General features: G+C 42.6%; 1 protein-coding gene across 1 annotated transcript in view; it reads left to right on the top strand.

The window, feature by feature from the left end:
* Nucleotides 1-25,041, top strand: part of Nup107 (nuclear pore complex protein Nup107) — a 399,651-nt gene that overhangs the window by 52,134 nt on the left and 322,476 nt on the right. Inside the window, exon 3 of the mRNA XM_080276587.1 lies at nt 12,714-12,812. Coding sequence (XP_080132713.1) covers nt 12,714-12,812 — 99 coding nt within the window. The remainder of the gene's footprint in view (nt 1-12,713; nt 12,813-25,041) is intronic.

The raw sequence follows: 25,041 nt of genomic DNA, 5'->3' as shown, positions 1-25,041 counted from the left end.
AGTTAAGGATGGGTCTTTTAAATATTCGTTCTATCCGTAATAAGATAGACTATATTAATGAAACCCTAAATCAGCACGAGCTTGACATTTTGTGCTTGACTGAAACCTGGTTGTATGAGTCTGATATCGATATTATTCGTAATGCCTTGCCTAAGACACATTCTATTATTAGTATTCCCAGGCCTGCTGCTGACTATCCAGGAGGAGGCGTAGCACTCATCTATTCTGCAGCACTTGCAAACGTTTCTCTCATTGACTCAGACCTGACCCCATCATCATTTGAATTTATGGAAGTATTAATAAATTTCCATCAGAATACCATTAGAATTGCAATTGTCTATCGTCCAGGTCATCCGGGCAGAGATCGAGGTTTTATGGAGGAGTTTGGGCGGTTTCTTGAAGGGTTTTCTCTTAGACCTGGAGGACTTCTTGTTTGTGGTGATTTCAATTATTGGGTTGACAGTCCAGAGTCAAAACCATTTTCTTCAGAATTCCTTGAGTTGATCACCCAGAACAATTTTTTCAATCATGTGAGTAATCCAGCTCATGTCTCAGGACATGTCCTTGACTTGATCTTGTCCCCTGTTGGTTGCAGGCGCATATCAGATGTGGAGGTTGACTCATTTGACTCCCTCATCTCTGATCATGCTCTGATCACTCTTAGTTTTGATTTCCCGAAATCCCCTTCATATAAGAAGGTCATCAGGTTCAGAAATTACAACAATGTTGACTGCCAGTTGATGTGTTTTGAAATTGATCAACGTTTAAACTCCATTGATTCTTCAAGTCTTTCTTCTGGTGAATTGGTTGATATTTACAACAACGAGCTCAGGTCAATTTTTGACCATTATTGTCCTGAGATAGTAAAAACAATCACTGTACGTGATAATTCTCTGTGGTATGGTCCATCCATTAATTCTTTGCGTAGACAACGTAGAAGGGCAGAACGTGAGTGGCGCTTGCAGCGGACCGAAGTAACTCGTTTGCGTTATGTTTTTGCGAGAAGAGCAGTCGTTCACACTGTAAAAGCCCAAAAGGCTAGGTATTATCAAAATAAAGTTGATTCATGTGGTGGTGATAAAAAAAAATTGTCTGCAGTTGTGAACAATTTGGTTGGTCGGAGGAATGTAATTGTTAAACCAACTTCTTTATCTGATGCCCAATTGGCTTCTGATTTTGCTTCATTTTTTACAAGTAAGATATCTCGCATAAGAAGTGATTTAGACAGCAGTTCTCCTAGTGAAGTGTACTCAGTTGACTTCCAGCCACGGTGCAATCGGGGATCATTTGCTTTCAACATTTCATCCACTGGATGTAAACAAAGTCAAATGTTACATCAGAGAACTTAATAAAACATATTGCTCACTCGATCCATGTAACATGTCACGACTGCCTGATGTGTATGAGCATGCTGCAGACTTTATCTGCAACATAATAAATAGATGCTTCTTAGAAAGTAATTTTGTGCAGTCTGAGAAACGTGCTTTGCTTAGGCCCCTAATTAAAAAACCTGGCCTTGATGTCGAGAGCATGACAAATTATCGTCCTGTCTCTGACCTGTCTTTTTTATCCAAGATTATTGAGCGGGCCATACTTGACCAACTCTTACCACTACTGGAACACAACAGAGTTGTTCCTGTTGTTCAATCAGCATACAGAAAATACCATTCGACTGAAACTGCACTAACAAGGATTCAGAGCGACTTGGTGGCAAACACTTGTAGTGGGATGTCCTCTCTCCTAGTTCTTTTGGATCTGTCTGCAGCTTTTGATACAGTAGATCTTAAACTATTGTTGGATGATCTGTATTTTTATGGCATTCGTGATAGTGCCCTTTTGCTCCTTAAGTCGTATCTGTCGGACAGATCTCAGAGAGTGGTTGTTGATTACGCTAGCTCTGATTCTGCTCCTCTTCTGTTTGGAGTCCCTCAAGGATCAGTTTTGGGTCCAATTCTATTTACTATCTACACAAGTAGTTTATCGTCTCTACTTGATGCTCATGATGTGTCCTATCATTATTATGCTGATGACACCCAGCTCTATATTAAGATGTCAGATATCAACGATACTAAGATAAAGTTTGAATCTCTAATGTCTGATATTAAGATTTGGATGGCTAAGAGGAAACTTAAGCTGAATGATGGTAAAACTGAGATCATCATCATCAGAGGAAACAGAAGGGGTGATGACACTGACAATGCCCTGGCTTTGAACATTGGCGTGTCACAGCTGCATCCAGTCAGTTCTGTTCGAAATTTGGGTGTTTATTTTAATTCTAAGTTAAATTACAAAGAACACATTAATCAGGTTGTAAGAGGGTGTAATTTGCATATCAGAAATCTGTATTCTGTGAGAAGATTCCTGAATAGACAGTGCCTCCTAACATTGGTCCATGCAGTGGTCTTGTCTCGTGTTGATTATTGTAATTCACTGTGGGTTGGTCTTCCAAATAATATACTAACAAAAGTTCAGTCTGTGTTGAACAGGGCGGCAAGGCTTATCTTTGGTCTCCCCCCAAGAACCTCAACTACCCCGTTTCTGATTGAGTTGCATTGGTTACCAGTAAAGGCTAGAATTGAATTTAAACTGTGTCTTATTACATTCAAGGTTCTTAAGTTTGGTGAACCGAAGTATCTTGCTGAATTGTTAAAACTCCCATCGACACGCCTGGGTGTGATGTTACGCAGTGAAGATGATTCCTTGCGTCTTGATGAGCCAGGACCCATTCACCAGTCATCTTTCTCTGATCGTTCTTTGGATATAGAACCCCTAGATTATATAACAGATTGCCATTGTCCATAAGACAACTCTCTACTGTTGAATCCTTTAAGAGACAGCTGAAAGCCTTTCTTTTTTCAAAATGCTGCGACCTGGAGAGAGGTACTATGACAGATGATTATAGGGTTTAATTTTTGCCACTTTCATGTATATATGATGAAGCTTGTATTATATACAAGAAATGTCACAATTCTTGTAATTGTAAAAATAATGAGCGCTAGTGAATTCCCAAAAGGAAGAACTGGCGCTTTTGAGAAACAAAAGGCCAGATTATTATTATTATTATTATTATTATTATTATTACAATAAATCAAAGGTCTTTATACTGTAGAAAATACTTGTGGCTGTCAAGCAGTGAGGTGATCATCTGTATAAGAGTTTCTTCTAAATAGAACCAAGCAAACCCGTCTAGTCTGGCTTCCAGGATGCATAGGGACATTTGAATGTGATTTTGAGACAAAAAGTGCGTCTTATACCCCATGATATACGGTAATTGTTAAAATCCATAGCTGCATACTGTAGTTATGAAATTTGCAGTTGATGAGGATGATGAAAATTTAAGAAAATATTAGCTGTTTGCATCTATGGATTTCTTTTAGTTAGCTGTAGCTACATTCTGCTTTTCAAGGAGGAGTATAAAATGAAGCAGTGTATTTTCAGTACCGTAGTATAATAACGTTAGTTGGTTGCTTAACTGTGGTCTGTCTGACTAAGCAGACCTGTCCTCCTCAGGTAAGCAGCTGCCTCTAGGGGGTTGTCCCATGGGTTCCTTTCACCATTGATGTGTCTGTGTCTTCAGTACAGCAGGTGCTGTGCAGTAACTTTTATTTATTTATTTATTTTTTTATGCAAGAAAGAAGGAACCAAAGGCCAAAGCCCTCAAACTGTTCCTTCCAAGAAAAAACAAAACAATACAAAAGAGAACCAAATTCAAGATCCGTTCATTTTGAGATGCCTGGACACACTGCGTTTGAAAGACTGGAGATAATAGGAAGTAGGAAATACAGGCAGAGGGAGACAGTTCCAGAATTGACCCGTTGCATAATAAAGGACTGGGTGTAACGGTTAACTCTTGCATTAAAGAGTTGGGCAGAAAAGGGATGAGAATTTGTTGCTAGAAGGGTGCAGCACCCGTCATAGAGGTGGAGGGATGCAAGCAGACAGTTCAGAGGAGCAGCGACCATTGAGGTAGCGATAGAAAAGAGATAAAGATGCAACAGTGCAGTGAAGAGACATAGGTTAAAGAGATCCAGGAAGAGGAGGAGAGTTCATGAGAAGCAAAGCCTTTGACTCCATCCTGTTGAGAAGAGCTGTATGTGGGGAGCCTCCCCACACATGAGAGTTGTGCTCTAAACGGGCGAATAAAACCCGTATATAAAGTCAACAACTCAGGATGGGTAAAGAAGGTATGGAGTGGGCTTAGCATACCTAATCTCTTGGAAGCAGATTTCACAAGAAATGCAATATGATCTTTCCAAGATAAGTCCTGAGTGAATGAAACCCCAAGCATGTTCAAGGATGATGCAGGATTAAGCTGAATATTATTAAAAATTAGTGGATACTCCTGTGGAAAATTTTGACGGGTTGTTAGGTGTAAAAACCGAGTCTTTGATACATTAAAAGCAACAAGATTATTTTTATCCCAGTCAGAGATACGAGCCAAATCAGACATTAGGTGTGCCATAGCCTCATCTCTTGTTTGTTGAGGTAACTGCTGAGATGGGCGTTGTGGGAACCGAATGGAAAGGTGCAGGGTGGAATCATCAGCGTACGAGTGAATAGAGCTAGATGTACAGCTTAGAAGGTCATTGATGAATAAGAAAAAGAGAGTTGGTGATAAGACAGAGACCTGAGGAAGATCACTGTTGATAGATCTAAGAGAAGAATGATGGCCGTCTACAACAGCGGCTATAGAAAGACCAGAAAGGAATCTGTAGATGAAGGCACAGATAGATGAATAGAAACTGTAAGAGGGCAGTTTGGAAATAAAAAATTTATGCCAGGCTCGATTGAAAGCTTTTGAGATGTCAAGTGTAATGGCAAAGGGATAACCAGGAGTCTGAAAGGTAGGTGAGAAGATCGCCTGTGGAGCGTCCCTGACGGACTCCTACTGACGATCAGAAAGAAGGTTGTGATAGGAAAGATCCTTTAAAATTTTTCTATTAAGAATTGACTTGAAAACTTTTGAGACGCAGGATGTTAAAGCAATTGGACGATAGTTAGAGAGTTTGGAATGGTCACCCTTCTTTGGGACCGGCTGAATGAGAGCAAACTTCCAGCAAGAAGGAAAGGTACTAGTTGACAGATAAAGGCGAAAGAGTTTACCAAGGCAGGGTGTAAGCACTGAAGCACAGTTCTTGAGGACAACAGGAGAGACTCCATCAGGCCCATATGCCTTGTTAGTATTGAGGCCAGTGATGGTAGAAAATACATCAGCTGAAGAAATTTTAATGTCAGCCATGAGGAAGTCAGAGGGGGGAAGTGATGAAGGAACAGCACCGGAATCGTCTAAGGTGGAATTGGAGGAGAAAGTCTGAGCGAAGAGATCTGCTTTATCAGTAGAGGAAATAGCTGCAGAGCCATCAGAGTAGAAAAGAGGAGGGAAGGATGATGAGGTAAAGTTGTTAGAAAGGTTTTTGGCAAGGTGCCAGAAGGAGCGGGAAGAATTCGAGTTTGGGAGTTGGGAGCACTTAGTATGGATGAAATTATTTTTAGCAGAGTGAAGAACAGACTTGGCATGATTCCAGGCAGAAACATAAACAAGATGCGATTCAGAGGTGGGTTGGCTTTGGTACCTTTTATAGGCCCTATCCTTGTTGCGGACAACATTAGAACAAGCGTGATTAAATCAAGGCTTTCTTGCATTAGTCAAAGGATATGAGAAAGGAATGTATGTTTCCATGCCCGAGAGAATAACCTCCACAATGTGCAAGGCACACTCAGATGGCTTCTGGCCATGGAAGCAATAATCATTCCATGGAAAATCAAAGAAGTACTGCCTGAGGGCCTTCCAATCTGCAGCTCCAAAATACCACAGATGACATTTCTTTGGAGGCTCCACAGGCCATACCGGAGTGATAGGACAGGCTAAGGTGATAAGGTTGTGATCGGAGGAGCCCAACGGAGAGGAAAGATAAACTGTGTAAGCAGAAGTGTTAGTTGTAAGGAAGAGGCCAAGTATGTTGGACCTCTCTCCAAGGTGGTCAGGGATACGGGTAGGGTGCTGTACAAGTTGCTCTAGGTCATTAACCCCTACACCGCGGGGATGTTTTTGTGCTCCTTGCGCGTCCCTTGAGGATATTTGCGCTCCGACTGACTTTTTAAAAATATTTGCCAAAAATCAGGTATTAGTCCTAGAATATTAAAATTATATAAGCATATGGCACATACCTTCAGCTTTCCCCTGGGATGTTTGTTGAGCCTTTGTCAACAACCGTAGGACTTATGGAGACTTCTGAAGTTGGGTAACGAAGTTTCCACTTGACACTTCCCAATACCCCGTAATATGGTTACCACTGCCTGATATTATAACTACAAACACTATTCTTTGAATTTCAAGTAGTTTGGAATCCACATCCCCCCCCCCCCCCCCAAAAAAAAAAAAAAAAAAAAAACTGAAAGCAGTGTAAATTACGAGCGCATACGAGCTTTCCTCCCGTGCTGGTTCCCCGATGGTATTCTGAGGCGGAGCTGTCATTTATTATTTATAAACACACTCACACTTTATATTCCTAGTACTTTATTACACTTATTTATATATACAATATTTATTTATAAGTTTCTTTCATTACCAGTAGTTTATTTTCACTCCAGGCATTCACTTTCTCATTCTGTATACTAGCGTAGAGAGTGAAGCTGTCACTTTCACTTTCAAACTCCCAGTATTCATACATGCTAGAGCAAAACTTTCACTTTCATTACTCCTAGTATATATACTCGTATTCTTATATTACTACTGTACTTACATTTCTGTTTACATTCTCTATTTTATTTACATTATTTATATTTCTATTTTATTTACACTGTGTTATGCACTGTCACTTGCAGTAACTTATAAAACTGTTTTCCACTGTTCAGTTATATTTACATTCATTGCTTTCACTTGCTGTTTACACATTATTTACATTTCCACTTGCACTGTTTTAGAGTCACCAGAAAGATCGTAGTCACTGTCCATCATTATCATTGATACATTAGCCAGTTCATGTTCCACAGCAGAGTCACTTAGCCCTTTACCTAAGGTGACCAGATTAATTGGAGCTAAAAGCAGGATGCGCACGTGCGTGTGTGTGTGTCTATATTGATAGGTAGATAGACAGAGAGATAGATATAGATAGAATAGATAGATATATAGATACACAGATATATAGACAGATAGATATTGACTAATGTGACAGCGACCGCTGCTGCGCTACACCTCAAACTGAGGCTGCTAATCAAACACTAACGTCTCCTACGAACTCCGAACATACTGTACGGTACAGTGAATGGGTCGACCAAAGTTACCAGCCAGTGAGCATTACAGATTTTATATTAATAATTCGGTATTTCATTTGGTTAGGATTATGTATAATTTTTCTATTTCATCCTAATTTCATAAAAGAAGGTCATGTTATATCTAATGCAATAGTAAGTTTCTAAAAGCGGGACAATTAAGATAATTTTGCTCAAAAAGCGGGACATTCTAGTCACAGTTAAAAAGGCGGGACGAATGTCCAAAAAGCGTGACTGTCCCGCCTAAAAGTGGGGCTCTGGTCACCTTACCTTTACCCCTACACACAAGGTTTAGTAGGGATAGAGGTCACAGGGCCCTTTGCATGGGGCTAAAAAGCGGCGAAATTGGACAGGCGCTAATCCGATGTGGTTTCACCTTGAGAGACGACAGTAAACTGAATGCTGTGGCCTAGGGGCAGTGAAGGGTTGCCAGTGTCAGCGTGGTGACAGCTGCTAATATATACGCTGTGAAATGATTGAGAGGAAATCTAGACAATACATAATGAATTAGATAGTTCCAGGTGAATGTAAATATCACTTAGGCTTCTCCCTTCCTTTCTTATACTGTATATATTTTTATTATGAGAACAGGTCATACGGCATATTTCGAGGGGACATAAACAGGGAAAATTAGCAAACGAGTGCATGTGAGGTGTTGCCAGGTGATAATTAGCCCATTCCAGATGTATGACAGTATCAATTACCTTTTATCTTTCTTTTATATATTATTTTGTATAAGAATAGGGCAAAGGGCACATTTCAATGGATAAAATGAGTGGAAAAATCCGTCCAGGATTTGTGTAGCCCAGCGCAGCTGGTCAGGCAGGAGGAGAGGGAAATGGAGGGGAGGCAAGGAGGGGGGGAATCAAGGAGAGGAGAAAAATGGCTAAATTGTCAACAGTGGATGGGAGTACAGGTGACATTAGCAGAACCGAGTATAGCTGGACACTGGTAGTACTGATAGATGATACAAGCCACCACTTGAAAGCCCCGGCGAATTGAAAATAGCATAGAATCACAAAAATGACGCCCCGCGGTATGATCTCTTGCTCCCGAGCTTCACGAAAGTGACGCCCCGCGGTTAAGTGGTTAACCTGCCCTGTACCTAGAACGTACGATGCACGTTGCAACTTTTTTTCACGCTCAGTCCCCACAACGTACAATGAACGTTTTGCTATTGCAAGATCTGTCGTTTGCACATTTTTCAAAATTTCAAGCATGATTTTTGGCTCGTATACACGGGACACCTTCCTCTACCCGATGCCAGGCAGGGAAATCCCTTACCCCACATTACCCCCCACACACACACACACACGCCATTGTCTTAGCAACTCACCTATTACCAGTGACCTGGCCAGTAAAGACATGTCGTGCCATGATATGAAATTCAAGGCCAGAGTGATTCCCCAATTGATGACAATGTGGAGGACAAAGTTTACGTAGTGTTAGAAGAAGAAACAGTCAGAAATGATGATCAGGTAATGTCTGCAAAAAAAGGTGTGGTATGTTGATGTGTTTGGTGAGTGAAACCGCTTATAACGCCTATATTACTGTATCAAAACCAATATACTCGTTTCATTCATTCATTGCCAGACGCCATGTATCCCAAACGGGGTGGCCAAGGCTTAGAGTTAATTGTTTTACAGGGAGGGGCACTACTCCTCCACCAACCCCACTTGACACGTAGGGAGAACGTTATGGCAACAGCATCTGGTGTTCCCAGGCGGTCACCCATCCAAGTACTAACCAGACCCAATGTTGCTCGTACTATGTATAAATTCCTACAAAATAAAAAAATAAATACCAAATATGAGTGGTTTGGAATAATTACCCCTCCTGTAGAACATGTTTTCTCTTGAGCCAGCCTCCAAGGTATTGTTACCTGCAGTAGGATTTTAAACCTCAGGTGAACGATTTCTCTGAATTTTCGATGTTTCTCATAAAAAGCAGAGGTTTGAGCCAAAAAAAAAAAGTTAAAAATTTGTTGGGTTTTGGGGACGGGTTTTGTAATAAATTAGTCGGTACAAGGCGGGTTAAGGATAGAAATGATGTAGGCTTGTTTGCCAAGTGGATCAGTGAAAGGAGGGGAGAGCCAAAGGTGGTGGTGAACATTGAAAGCTCCTAGAATAGAGATTTCGGAGGAAGGAGAAATGGATAGAATGTGTTCCATCGTAGAAGTAAGATAGTTGAAGAAGTTTTCGTAGTCAGTAGAACCAGGAGATAAGTAAACAACTCAGATATATTTAGTCAGAGAAGGACAAGAAAGGTGAAGCCAGAGTGTAGAGAATTCAGAAGAATCAAGTGCAGGAACACGAGAGCAAGATAAATCGTTGCGTACATATACACAAAAGCCACCTTTGGCTTTGAAATGAGTGTAGAGAAAGTAGGAGGAAACAGAAAAGGGTTTGCTGTCAGTTGCTTCAGATAGCCAAATCTCTGTCAAGAAAAGAAGGTGAGGTTTAGAGGAGGAGAGGTGATGTTTGACAGAGAGAAAGTTAGAGGAAAGGCCGTGAATGTTGCAGAAATGAAGAAGAAATGAGTCAGATAGTGGTTCCAGGCATCTCTATGAGTCGTCACTGGTAGAGCGGCTGATTGTTGGGGAATTTATGGTCCCCCCCCCCCCAGGGAATCCGAGGCGTGATATACTAATGCAATTTTTTTTCTTTTTTAATTTTGAAAAGGAATTGTAGTGTGTACTGTACTTCATAATGTGTATTCTGTTGTGTGGGCATATTATGTAAGCAGGGCATGTGTTATCTGTGATTCTACCCATCCTGAATCTAGGCCGACAACTAAGGAGAGCCAGGTGATGTCCGGATTTAAGACTAGCTATACGAACTCAGTCAGCTGTATTGGAGGGTATTTCTGATAGATGAATGTTGGGAGGGGGGATTGTAGTATAGTGTTCTAATTGATGTGTTGTATTACTCTGCATGCAGAGTGATTATGAGTGTTTCTTCATTGCTAGTGTTTGAATATTTAGGGCTGGGATGTTGTCAAAGGTCTGATAATGTTTATGTGGTGATTATTTTATTTGCAAAGTTATGCTGTGTGGCTCTGTCATGTAATGGCAGGGATGTTGTGTGCTGGCTCAGGCTGCCACATAGAATTGCATGCTTCTCATATCAAGATGCTTTCTAACAGGGAAGAGTTTAGTTTCAGTGGAAGTGAGCTGTGGTAGTGAATTTGGTGCTGCCGGTGATGATGCGTAGGGAGTTGTTCATTATAGTCTGCAAGGTGTTGTGGTGGGTGTTTAATAGGGTGGGGGCCCATGGTGGCATGGCAGAGAACATCACTGATCAAAAGTAGTGTTTGTAGAGTAGGGGTAGCATTTCTTTTTGCTGCTTAAAGCCTGACCTTGTAAGGGCCGAGAGTGCATTGAGTCTGAGGTGCGCTGTATCTTGATGTCTTGTAGCTGTATTTGGTTATTGAAGGAGAGTCTAGTGTCTTGTCATTCCAGAGGTCTTAGTGTCCGGGATGAGTAGTAACAGTACATTAAGTGTGATGTTAGGGGTGTACCTGTGGTCATGATTGCTGGTGGTGAAGAATGTGATGGTGGATTAATTGTAGTTATCAACCTGTTGTTCTCGACCCATGCTTGAAGTGTACTGAGGTAATCTTGTTACAGTGTGGAAGCTCTGTCTGCAGTGTGATGTATGGTTGTTATGGTAATTTCATCTGCATATGTAGACAGTTGGTGTATAGGAATGTCGTACAACGTTTGTTCTTGCTGGAGAATCTCTTGAGTGTATGGAGGAGTATTGTTATTTGGAGTACATGTTAAGTGCTGACAGTGGGACCAGAGCTAGCTCTGTGGATAAGGTAAGGAGTGGTTAGAGGAAGTCCAGAGATCTGTTGCCTTTCTTAACATTGAGAGGGCTCTTCCTCTGTTCTAACGGGTCTTTGTACACAACATATGTTAGAAGTGTAATGCTGTATGATAGTGAGACCTCAGCAGTAAAGAAAGAGGACGTTTTTTGGCTCAGATATACAGAAGTGACAGTGTTTAGACAGATGTGTAGTGCATCCTTGAATGGGAGGCCTGGGTGATCTAGGATTACAATTAAAAAGTTGAGTGAAAGAATGGGACTGGAATGTATTGGTGTTGTGATGATGATGGGTAGATTGAGATGGTTTGAACATGTTGAGAGGATGAAGAATGACAGTTGGGTGTGGAAGGTGAGAAGTATGTGAACATCAGGGTTAGGGTTATGAGAGGCAGACAAAAAAAGACCTGGGATGAGGTCATAGAGTGTGACTTTAGGGATATGGAACTGAATTGGGAGGCTGCAAGAGACTGAACAGTGTGGAGAGTTGCCATTAGGTCACCAAGGCTGATGCATGGTGGATGTTGGAGCATTTATCAATTTGTGAATGAATGAACCACCTGGAATTAATGCATCGAGTAGGACCTTGTCTTTGAATCCCTCAAAACCCTTAGAAACCACAGATACTGCAACATTGTTGGCAGGAAGCAGCTCAGGTGCATGATTACAGTGTTTTTAGCCAAAAAATATATAACGGCAGGAGTGCATATTTTCCTTTTGCAGCAGTAACGAAAACTGCTATAACCAGTTGTGCAGTAAGCGAGGGATCACTACAGTTATACTTCTGCTTACATAAATTCAAGTTTCATAGTTTTGGAGACATGTAATAACTAATTTCAAAGATAGAAATATAATAATACATATTCTACCTATTTAAAATGCTTGCCAAACCTTGCTTCTTTAGTCAGGCACCAGGTGGCATCTGTGCGCCTCCCGCCTCTCAGTTGTTTTGAGTACACTTATGGTTATTTTTGTAGCAGGAAGTACGGTACATGGTTGTGATTTTTGTTATTTTGACTCTCAGCATGTCTCAGAAATGGAAGAGTAGTGGTGGTGGTAAGACAGTAGCAAAAACAACACATATAACAATGGAAACGAAAGTGGACATCATTAAGAAAAGAGAGAGAAAGAGTGATGTGGTATGTTTTTGGTCTGACAGACGTATGTAAAAGTACAACTTACATAAGAGTTGCAGGAGCCAATTAATTATGCAGTTTGAGGAGTAGTTGCACTGGGTATTTTAAGTGTTGTGCATGTGAATTAGCATATGGTTGTTTCTTACCATCCCACATGTCATAGCTACATTAAGAGTATAAGAAGTGAAAGCAAAGTTTCTCACAATCACTAGTTTCTCTGAAAGCTGAGCATTTCAATGGCTTAAATGATGAATGAGTGAATGTGGTTCATTTCATTAAGCTCACCTTTGTTAGTTTCTACTTTCGTGCATTTCTTTTCATATACTGTATTTGGATCCTAACCCTCTGTTTATTTGTGTTGCTGCATGTACCCCCTACACACCTGATGGAGCAGTGATGGTTTGGGTGATGGATGGTTGCATGTGGGATATAATGTTAGGATAGTGATGGTTATAATACTGTCTCTTTCTTTGGTCAGTCCATGGAAGGGAGCCTGAGATATCTTCGATCATGGAGGGTCCTGGTAATGGCACATCCCTGGCCCTCTCACCAGCACTTCCACACACTCCACACATAGGTGAGTATGTTTTACTGATTCTTCCACCACATATATTAGTCTGATTACATGCTCTGTGGGATTGAGCTGAGGATTTTTAAGGCATGAAAATTAAAACGATGTACAGTGTAACCCAAGAATAGGTGATGGTGGCCATCATCCATTTACTTATGTAGTGCCTGCTGCCTCCTTTTCATTTATCAAGATTTTTTTGTGCCTGCCCTTGTCTCTTCCTGTAATTTCCATCCCTCCTGTCACTTTAACACATCCTCCCACTTGAGGTGGCAGTATACAGAGTGACAAGTCTAGTTATTTTTTTGTCTCTATCTATCTATAGCCCGACGCCCTAATCCTGCAAAGGGTGGCCGCAGACAAAACGCCTTCAGCTCGCTCTGTCACCCACCATTTGACTACCCTCCCCCCAGCTGACTCCCCCCTCCCTCATATACCTCTCAACTCCATTTTTTTGTAACTCAGGAAAAAGTGATGAGATCTAGGGCTGGTGGTAGTACAGTACTGTCAAAGGAGAGGGAGTGTGGCTATGTGCAGTTTGCCACAAAGGTGTGGGAAGTAACCATCTTGTGCAGTGTTTGTGATAAGTGGGTGCATAAGAAATGTAGTGGTATTAGAGGTAGACTGAAATAATCCTGATTTCTCATTTGTGGTGTGTCAGGGAGTGCATATAGAGATTACCAGATGTGAAAAACTGATCTTGCTGGAGTCTCTTGAGTGTGTGGAGGTGTTTTGTTATTTAGGGGACGCGTTATGTGCGTGAGGTGAGATTGGAGCTAGCTCTGTGAATAGTGTAAGAAGTGATTAGAGTAAGTCCAGTGAGCTGTTGCCTCTCCTGACACTGGGAGGGCTATTCCTCCTAATCAAGGGTTCTTTGTGTGGCATGTGTTAGGAGTTTAATGTTGTATGGTAGTGAGACCTGGGCTGTAAAGGAAGAGGATATTCGTTGACACAAACATACAGAAATGAGTAGATGATTGTGTAATGTGACATTGAATTTGAGGCATGGGGGGGCTAGGATTGCAATTAAAGAGTTGAGAGGAAGGGTGGGATTTGAATGTATTGATGTTGTGATGAGGAGGGGTAGTTTGAGATGGTTTGGGCATGTTGAGAGGATGGAGAATGACAATTTGGTGCAGAAGGTGAGAAGTATGAACGTTGGGGGTAGGGTTGCGAGAGGCTAGCTGAAAAAGGCCTGGGACAAGATCTTAGCGTTTGATCTGAGAGATAAGGGACTGAATAGGGAAGGTGCCAGAGATTGAGAAGCATGGAGAGCCACTCTTAGGTGACCAGGGCCTTCACATGCAAACATGTTTACAAATGATATGATACAATTGATATGATATGAAGCCTTTACAGTGCTGGATGGTAATGATATAGCCAAAAATTGGGATGATGTGGAGCCTACTACGATACCCATGTTAACTGAATGGAATGATGCAAATGTGGCATCCATCTGGGAACCAAGCCTCCATGCTCATCCCTTTGCCCTGCTGTATGGCCTACCACAGCAAGGCACTGTCTGCCCTAAAGTCCCATCCACACTAGGGGTCATGGTGTGTGCTCTGTTGTGCATCATGTTGTCCAGCTTGTGTTGCTGAGGCCTCTGATGTCCACACTAGTATAATGGGCAACATGCGACGGTTACCACTGAGTTGCGAGAGAAGGATGGATACCAACACTGCAGCAGTTCAAGAGACTGTTTATGTTGAGCATTGTGGCACTATGTTGTGCCAAAAAGAAGAAGAATAGGAAAAAGATGTGGTGCAAGCAGTGGCTGTCTTGACATAATTTCAGAGGGAAGCTGGGTGACTACTGCAGGCATCGCAGTGTGTGCTGTCACCATGAAATGCCCCTTGGCCAGATTTGCGAGGAGCATGCGGCACAGACCCTCCACAGCACGAAAACCCGAGTTGGAACATCAATTCACTGCACAGGATGGCCATGTTGGGGTGGTTGCTTTCTGGTGGTTGATGGATCTGCTCTGCCAGACAGACCAGGGTTTCTAAACAACACCACCACCACCACATTCATAGCTTCTTAGTGGTTGATGGATCTGCTCTGCCAGACAGACCAGGGTTTCAAAACAACACCACCACCACCACATTCATAGCTTCTATTTTTATTTTATATTTTCCAAGTTGTATTTGCCTAACATGTGGTAGGTGGGGGTGCTCACCATCCACTCACTCGTTGTAGTGCTGCTGTCGGGTGTCTGCCCTTTAATCTCCTCCAACCTTCTTTCCTTCCATCCTCTTATTTCTTTCTTTCCTTCAGTCTTTCCCCGTCCTTCTGCCTACGGGTGACATTACACTCCCTCTTCTGTCTTTCTTTCCTTCATTCTTTCCTCTTCCTTCTGCCTGTGGGTGACTCTACACTTAGTGACAAGCCAAGTGGTTTCCTGTACACCAGGAAACCATTTACTACGCTGGGTGGTAACTACATAACCAAATTTTGGCGCCTGGTGGTTTAGTGGGTAATTATTGCTCTCCAGTCGGATTGAGCTGGTGAAGGTTTATATCGAAGGGGTGGTTGGGGTTGATTGCTCATGCAATGCCACTCAGAGATGAGTGAGGTTGGTCACTGTCATCTTAAATGTCGGGACCAACCGCCTAGCCCCGGGCTCCTACGCTCCTCATGGGGCAATGTGGGATTGGATGATGATGATGATGTATGTGCCTATAGTTCAGTCAGTTTAACTTGGCAGAGATTTTTGTCCTTTTGCAGTCTTTTGCATATCTCACTGGCAGACTAAGACAACGCTACAGCTCTATACCCTTTCCGTAGCACTTCCTCGTGATTTTCATCATATTCTAGTTTTAATCTTTGGCAACAGCTCAGCACTCGAAATAGGGAGATGATAATTTTAGTTAAGGTGAACATATTACTGTTGGCCCTAACTTCTGCAGAGCAAACACATTGCCAGTTACGTAATAAAAAGGAAACAGCCTTGCAAAAGAAATTTACTCAGTTTACTAAAGAAAAAAAAAGAAAAAAAAATCATTCTGCAACCATCAATAACTTGTGAGGGGAAAATAATTTTGTATTAAACTATTTATTTAAAGTGGGCATACAATAGACCCTCACTGTAATTGCAAGGAAGCCTGATCCAATAAAGTCAGTACACCGTCATATCCGATGGTCCCACCCCACTCCCCTGAGGTGGGATTTCAAGCACATGTTTGAAAGTAAATGAGTGCAACAGTGTTTTCTTGTAATAAAAGTGATCTCTATACTCATTTTACACAAACGTGGCCCATAATTTCACCCTTTTTCAGTGTATTTCACATCCTTTTCATAGCACTTCTTCATGACTAGTACAGTGTTACTATAGTCTGGTATTACAACTTGGAAGTCATGGTGGGGACAGGGGAATTTCAAACCAGGTAGGAGTGAAAAGGGTAGGATACTTTTTTTTTTTTTTTTTACACTGTACAGTCCTGAATACTAATAAGGGGACAAGGTAGTCTGCCACTAGAGGGCAGGTTAATCGCACATATCCACCCCCCAACTCCCCCTCCTAACCCCCTTAAAGCACTGATTTGTTAGGCGAATGGATTGGAGATCTGAAGCTTCTCTCACTCTCATGTCTTGCCGCATGTAATGTTACTTTCCCTTGTTCTTCTGTTAGGTGCATAAATCCACCTTCATTTCCATGAGAAATAATTATATTGAAGTTTTAGCATATTTCACTAAAATAACCTCACTATGAAGAGTTTGGATTCCAGATATTTATCTTACGTCTTCTGAATGATAAACTAAAATCCAGGTAACTTCGACAAGTTGTACGAATACTAGCCATGTAAGATCCACTCTTGCCTTGTCACCTGGGGAGCCACATATCCACCCACCCACTCATCCACCTACCCACTCAGCCCATCCAACACAACCCACTGACCCCACCCTGGCCACTCATCCTTCTCTGCCACCTGGGCAACCCACCGATCCTGGCCATCCACCCTGCCCACCCATGAATGCCAACCAGCAAGCTCACCTAACAGTGCCACTCAACATTTCCACCTACTCACCTACTCATCCTGAGCCAATCTAGCTACATAATCCACCGGCTGAACTGCCCACTTGATGTATCCAAGCCATGCAGTTGTCTCAGCCACCCAGGTGACCCACCCTGCCCACTCACCCTGATGACTGGCTTTATCGACACATTCCGATGACCCATCTTGCCCACCAACCCCAGCCACCCTCCCTCCCCACCCATGTATGCCACCCACCCTGCCCTCCCAACAGTGCCATTCATCATATGCACCTTCTCAACCTTCCCACTGTACCCACCTACCGCTCCCACCCTGGCAATCCACCCATCCTATCCATCCACTCGTTTCACCAACTCATCCGTCCATCCACATACCCAACCACCCAGCTTACCCAACCCCATCCACCCTGCCATCCTACCCACCCATTCGAACCCCACGCATCCGCCAAACTCATCCCATCCAAACCTAACCTACCAACCCCTCCCCGACCACCCACTGATCCAGCCACTCACCCACCCAGCCCTCCCCATGCATCCACTCACCCACCCAGCCCTCCCCATGCATCCACTCACCAACCCATCTACTACCCACCCCAGACCACTCCACAAACTCCTCCTAACCAACCCACCCCACCCATACCAACCACCCTGCCTACCCATTGTAATGTCAGTGTTGGGTCAGCGCGAAACATCAAGTTGCACACTCTTATACCACCCTGATGATGCATCAAACCACCATACCCACCAATCCAACCTCATCTACCACACCCACTCAACCAGCTGAATCCAACACACACACACACACACACACACACACACACACACACACACACACACACACACACACACACACACACACACACACACACACACACACACACTGGTGCAGTGGTAACGCTCTCGCTTGCCAACTGGTGGACGAGAGTTCGCGCCTCGCTCAGGTTGCGAAAAAGTTTCACTGACGAAGTGGGTGGTTACTGTCCCCCTTGAGCAGGGGGACGGGTGTGTGCGCGTGTGAAGGTCACAGCCTTGCCCTTAGATCGGACTATATGAGCTCTCAGCTCCCTTCTGGGAGGGTAAAATGCTGACGATCACGACCATCAAGTGATCCTGACCGACCCGGTGAATTACACACACACACACACACACACACACACACACTCTTCGCCAACAGAGACGAAGCTCTTTGTGGATTGTGGGGAAATAATCACCAAACCTGTAGCGAAAAGGAGCCCTGCCTCTTGTGATTATGTGAATGAATATGTGAGTGGGGGCCTCGTCTGATATTAGTGGGGGAGGGGGGGGGAATGTTTCAGTCAAACAAGAGTACAAAACACAGTGGAAGTATAAAGTTTTCATAGGTTGCATCATGGCGGAAGAAGGTAATTCATTGTTTACATCTGGTGGCGGTGAATTTGCGGGCTTCTCCAATGAGGATAAGGGTAAATGAAATACTAAGCTGAACCAAATAAGAGTAGCAGGAGTGGAGAAAATGGCAGAGAGGAATGTCCAGGAGTTAAAAAAGGTTTGGACAATAATTAGAGTGTTACAGGAACGGACCTTAGAACAGGAGAAAGAGACCAAGATACCTCAGACCAAATTGGGTAACGTCTGCACACGCAGTGCTGAACAAGAAAGGCAAGTATACACAATTAAAATTGAATAACGAATCTGCCTCGAATGAAATAAAACAGTTCAAGATGGAAAATAAGAGGTTGTCATGGGGCAATGTAGGATTGGATGATGGATGGATGGATGGAAGAAGAAAGGGACAGAGTGAAAAGTAAACTAGATGAGCATGAATCAGAATCAAGGATGCATGATGAACATATTAAGGAAATGAAGGAGCAACGCAAGGGGCAGAAGAAAATTCAAGAGGACAGAAATATAAATTTGAAAGAGATTATAGAACAACAAAGCAAGGAAAAAGTGGAAGAGGAAGTGGTTAGGATAGTAAGAAGTAGAGAATATTTTGTCAGGGATGTAGCAGACAAGAAAAAATGCATAATAATTTCAGGAGTAAAAGAAAAACTTGTGGCAGTAATATCAGAAAGGGAAAGAGAAGAACTGAGTAAGGCTAAAGAGATAGTATCAGTAGTTATGGAGGGTAGCAATGGATGTGACACTATGGTGTGGCATGAAAATGAAAAGTCAAGAGTGAGAACAGTGGAGATGAGACCGCTGAGGAATGTATGTGGAGTACAGAGAGTGAATAGGATACGGAATAATGTGATTCATGAAAGTTGCAGAGTGAGGATGTGTGTGGACACCAGAATCGAAGAGAGTGTACTGAGTTGGTTTGGTCAAGTGGAGTGAATGGATGACAATAGAGTGGTGAAAAAGGCATATCTTAGCAGATTTGAAGGAGGAAGGAGGCGAGGTAGGCCAAGAAGAAGGTGGAGGGATATGGTGGATGAGTGTGTGAGGAAGAGAGGTATGGAAGTTGATGAGGCTAAGAGACTGACAAGAAACGGAGCTGGCTGGATGAATTTTGTGTGGAGAAGCATATGACCAGGGATTTGGCACCCTTTTTTAACATGGCAGCATTCAGATTGACTCTGTCAGATAGGTATACTCATATGTGAAGCTACTGAATGTTTTTTTTTTTTTTTTTTTTTTTCCCCACTATCTGATTGAACCATGATTATGTGGGCTTGAAGGATGAGTGAATGGAAGTGTGGCCCATTGAATTGGGCAAACATTGGCTGTCTGGATGTTGCTAGTCCCCATCCTGCCCTGGGGTGGGAAAGGAGGTCTGGATGATGATAATGGTGATGTAGCCCCATATTTTTGTTATTTTATATAAAATATATACACAATTTTTATCCATCCATCCATCCATCATCCAATCCTACATTGCCCCATGAGGAGCGTAGGAGCCCGGCGCTAGGCAGTTGGTCCCGACATTTAAGATGAGAGTGAACAATTTTTATAATACTGTATTTACACAGTTGGTCCCATTTCTAATGCATAGCTTTTGACTGTTGTTTCCAAGTTTCAATTCTAGCTTGCATTCTTCACATAGCCAATATTAATTTAGTAAATATGGTGGAGAAAATTATAAGTATGACTGGAGCTGGGCTATAAACATAATATGGATTGAACTTAATCCTACTAGATTCCTCCCAAGGTTGCATTGTTTGATTGATCAGTTCCATGGTTTCAAACGTGAAGTTAACATGTGTACTTATATTTAAATAAATTCATCTTAGGTAATAGTTGGAAGAACTTATGTGTTTGGTTTAGAATAGCATAATGGTTTCTAGTAGGTAAAGTGGACAATGAAGGGGTTAGTCTATCTGTCTATCTATTGCCAGACACCTCAATCCCATTTGGGGTGGCCACAAACAAATCGCCTCCAAGTCGCCCTGTCCCCCACCATTTCACTGCCCTGCTCCCAACTCACACCCCCCTCTCTCATATACCTCTCCACCCCATCCCTCCATCTCATCCTCGGACTCCCCCTCCCTCTTCCCCCCTCCACCTCACTCACATACACTCTCTTCGTCAGTCTTTCACCCTCCATCCTCTCCACATGGCCAAACCACCTCAGTGTGTTCCTCATAACGCTTCCTATCACATCCACATCCACACCACAACGCTCCTTTATATCCTCATTCGTCAGCCTGTCTCTCCATGTGACTCCACAGGCTCCTCTTAAATAACTCATTTCCACTGCTGTCACTCTTGACGTGTGTCCTTCCAACAACGTCCAAGCTTCACTCCCATACGTTAGAGTTGGTATCACAATACTGTCATGTAGTAACTTTTTCACATCCATGCTCACTTCCCTGTTTCTTATCACTGCTTTCAAAGAACCAGCAACCTTTCTTCCCTGCTGTACCCTTTCAAGCACTTCACCCTCCAAACCTCCATCCTTACTCATCACACTACCCAAGTACTTAAATATACTCACATTTTCCAATTCCTCACCATCCAACCTCGCTGTACATTCACTGACTTCACCTCTCTCAAAGACCATCACTTTACTCTTCACTACATTCACCTTTAGATTCGGTTTCTTACACACTCTCCCAAACTCATCCACCAAGCCTTGCAGCTCCCCTTCGTCTTCACTCAACAACACAGTATCATCTGCAAACAACAGTACAGGGAGTTTCCAAACACTATCCTCTCTCACCAGGGCCACTCCAACATCCACTACCCTTCCTTGTACCTCTTTTATTACCCCATCCATGTACAGATTGAACAACCATGGAGACATGACACATCCCTGTTTCAACCCAACTTTCAAAGAGAAAAATTCACTTAGTTCACCATCCACACGCACTGCAGCCTTAGCACCATCATACATACTCTTCACAGCATTCAACAACTTCCCATCTACTCCATATATTCTTAACACTTTCCACAGTCCATGTCTATCCACCCTGTCATATGCTTTTTCCAAATCCATGAAAGCCGCATACAACTTCTTTCCCTTCTCTAGAAACTTTTCCACTAAAGATCAAAGAATGAATATCTGATCTACACAACCTCTTCCCTTCCTAAAGCCTCCCTGTCCTTCTCCAACTAATTTCTCTGTTCTTTCTCTGACTCTGTCAATAAGTATCCTACCATACACTTTTCCTATTATAGTAAGAAGACAAATGCCCCTATGATTACCACACACTTATTTTTCCCCTTTTCCTTTGTACAAGGGAATAATTATACCTGATTTCCAATCCTTGGGAACTCTACCTTCCTCCCAGGCCAATCTGCACATCTTCCACATCCATTCTACTACTATCTCTCCCCCATGCTTCAGCATTTCACCACACACTCCATCAATTCCTGGGGCTTTCCCCGATTTAACTTTCTTCATTGCTTCCACAACTTCTATCCTACTGATTTCTTCCTGTCTTCTCACCTCCCTCCTTCTCCCAGCCATTCCCCAGCCACTTATACTAGCATTACTTCCATCCTGTATGTTCAACAATTCCTTAAAGTGTTGTCTCCATCTGCTCACTTTTTCTCCCTTCTCCACTAGTAATCTACCATTTTTATCTTTCACTCCCCTGCTAACTTCACTTCCACCCTGTCTTACTCTTTTCACCTCTTTCCAGAACATTTTCTTACAGTCTCTCCACTTTACACTCAAATTCCTTCCAAATTCATCATCCACTCTCTTCTTACTCTCTCTTACTAATCTTTTCACCTCTCTCTTTCTTTCTACATATAACTCTTTCTTCCGCCTCTCAACTTCTTCCACGCCCCTATTTCTCATCAATTCATTGTATGCTTTCTTCTTTTGTGCCACAGCCTGTCTCACCTCTTCAGTCCACCATGCTGTTCCTTGCACCTCCCTCCGTCTTCTCTTCCTTCCACACACCACATCACATGCTGCACATATTTCTTCTGTAAATATCCTACACACACCAGATGCTGATGTATGGGTTGGAGGTGTGTCTGGGCAAGCTATGAAAACTGATGTTTTTTGAGTGAAATAGGAAAGCTGAATGTCCAATGTGTTTATGAGTATCTATCTGTCTATCTATTGCCAGACGCCTCAATCCCGTTTGGGGTGGCCACAAACAAATCACCTCCACATCGCCCTGTCCCCCGCCATTTCACTGCCCTGCTCCCAACTCACACACCCCTCTCTCATATACCTCTCCACCCCATCCCTCCATCTCATCCTCAGGCTCCCCCTCCCTCTTCCCCCCTCCACCTCACTCACATACACTCTTTTCGTCAGTCTTGCACCCTCCATCCTCGCCACATGGCCAAACCACCTCAGTGTGTTCCTCATAACGCTTCCTGTCACATCCACATCCACACCACAACGCTCCTTTATATCCTCATTCGTCAGCCTGTCTCTCCATGTGACTCCACAGGCTCCTCTTAAATAACTCATTTCCACTGCTCTCACTCTTGACTTGTGTCCTTCCAACAACTTCCAAGCTTCACTTCCTTATGTTAAGAGTTGGTATCACAATACTGTCATGTAGTAACTTTTTCACTTCCATGCTCGCTTCCCTGTTTCTTATCACTGCTTTCAAAGAACCAGCAACCTTTCTTCCCTGCTGTACCCTTTCAAGCACTTCACCCTCCAAACCTCCATCCTTACTCATCACACTACCCAAGTATTTAAATATACTCACATTTTCCAGTTCCTCACCATCGAACCTCACTGTACATTCACTGACTTCACCTCTCTCAAAGACCATCACTTTACTCTTCCCTACATTCACCTTTAGATTCGGTTTCTTACACACTCTCCCAAACTCATCCACCAAGCCTTGCAGCTCCCCTTCGTCTTCACTCAACAACACAGTATCATCTGCAAACAACAGTACAGGGAGTTTCCAAACACTATCTTCTCTCACCAGGGCCACTCCAACATCCACTGCCCTACCTTGTACCTCTTTTATTACCCCCATCCATGTACAGATTGAATAACCATGGTGACATGACACATCCCTGTTTCAGCCCAACCTCCAAAGAGAAAAATTCACTTAGTTCACCATCCTAGACAATTTGCTTACCAACAAAGCTCCAGGTCCAGATGGAATTCCACCAATTGTTTTGAAAAAGTGTTCCCCTGAACTTGCCTCTGTCCTAGCTAAATTATTCAGACTATGCATACGTACTTCTTTATTCCCAAATTCATGGAAAGAAGCCAATATCCACCCAGTTCCGAAGAAAGGAAGTTCGTCTGACCCCTCCAATTACAGACCAATAGCTATCACATCTTCTCTTGGCAAGGTATTTGAAACTTTAATTAATAAGCATATTGTTAAACATCTTGAATCCAACAACTTAATTAATGATAGACAATACGGTTTTCGCCACGAAAGATCCACCATTGACATACTCAATCTCTTAACTCATACCATCCATCAATCAATTGATCTTTTTGGAGAAACTCATGCAGTAGCTCTTGATATCTCTAAAGCTTTCGACAGAGTATGGCACCATTCCCTGCTGTCCAAACTCCCTTGCTATGGACTAACGTCTTTTGTTCCTTTGATTTCTTCTTATCTTAGTGACAGGAAAATAAGAGTAAAAGTAGATGATGTATATTCGAATTTCCACTCAATTAACGCCGGCGTGCCGCAGGGATCAGTTCTGGCACCAACTCTATTTCTGGTTCATATTAATGATCTCTTATCTGTCACTCACAATCCCATTCACTCATATGCAGATGACTCAACACTACATAGTTCATTCACACTCAGACATCCATTTACAAAGTCTAATATCTCTACCTCTCGACTCAATACAGCCATCTCCATAAATCAAGATCTATCTACAATCAGTGAATGGGGACAAAACAACCTTGTCTCTTTTAATGCTAGTAAAACTAAATATATACAGTTTACTAATAGACAGATATTGCCAGATTCGTACATTACCTTCAGTGCTACTAATATTCCCATCTCCAAAAGTATTGAAATTCTTGGTGTCTCACTTAACAGTGCCCTCAGCTGGACCTCTCATGTCAGATCACTTGCTAAAACCGCCTCAAAGAAACTTGGATTATTGTACAGAGTCCGTAACTTCTTCGCCGATGAGCAGTTAGCTATAATTTATAAGAGTCATGTGCGCTCTCAGCTTGAATATTGCTCACCCTTGTGGAATGGTTGTGGAGAGGTTGCATTAAGACAACTAGACAAAATTCAGAATAAAGCTGTTAGAATCATTAACAACCCTGCCATTACATATAAACTACCTCCTCTGGAAGTAAGAAGGAATGTTGCCTCCCTTGCATTATTTTACAGATATTTTTTTGGCAAATGCTCAGACGAAGTTGCGTCCATGGTGCCACCTCTCCATGCCTTCCCTCGTGCTACACGGGCATCTGGTAGCGCTCATGACTGGAATGTCACTCAACCATATTGCAGAACTTCTGCCTATCAGAATTCTTTCATTCCCCGAACTGCATCTCTCTGGAACTCGCTTCCCCAGAGTTGTTTTCCTCCAAATTTCAACCTACAACTGTTCAAGTCTAACTGTTGCAGATGTTTTGTGAACGGAGGACACCAGTAGTCTGGTGTATGGATTTTTTTTTTTTCTCCATTTGTTTTTCCTTCCTCCGTTCTATTGAAAAAAAAAAAAAAAAAAAAAAAAAAAAAATCCACACGCACTGCAGCCTTAGCACCATCATACATACTCTTCACAGCATTCAACAACTTCCCATCTACTCCATATGTTCTGAATACTTTCCACAATCCTTGTGTATCCACCCTGTCATATGCTTTCTCCAAATCCATGAGAGCCGCATACAACTTCTTTCCCTTC

The sequence above is a fragment of the Coenobita brevimanus genome, chromosome 65 (genome assembly GCF_032717465.1).
Source record: "Coenobita brevimanus isolate Jiangsu-jjx chromosome 65, ASM3271746v2, whole genome shotgun sequence".
NCBI lineage: Eukaryota > Metazoa > Arthropoda > Malacostraca > Decapoda > Coenobitidae > Coenobita > Coenobita brevimanus.
The sequence above is the reverse complement of the archived record's forward strand: the minus strand, read 5'-3'. Positions and strand labels throughout refer to the sequence as shown.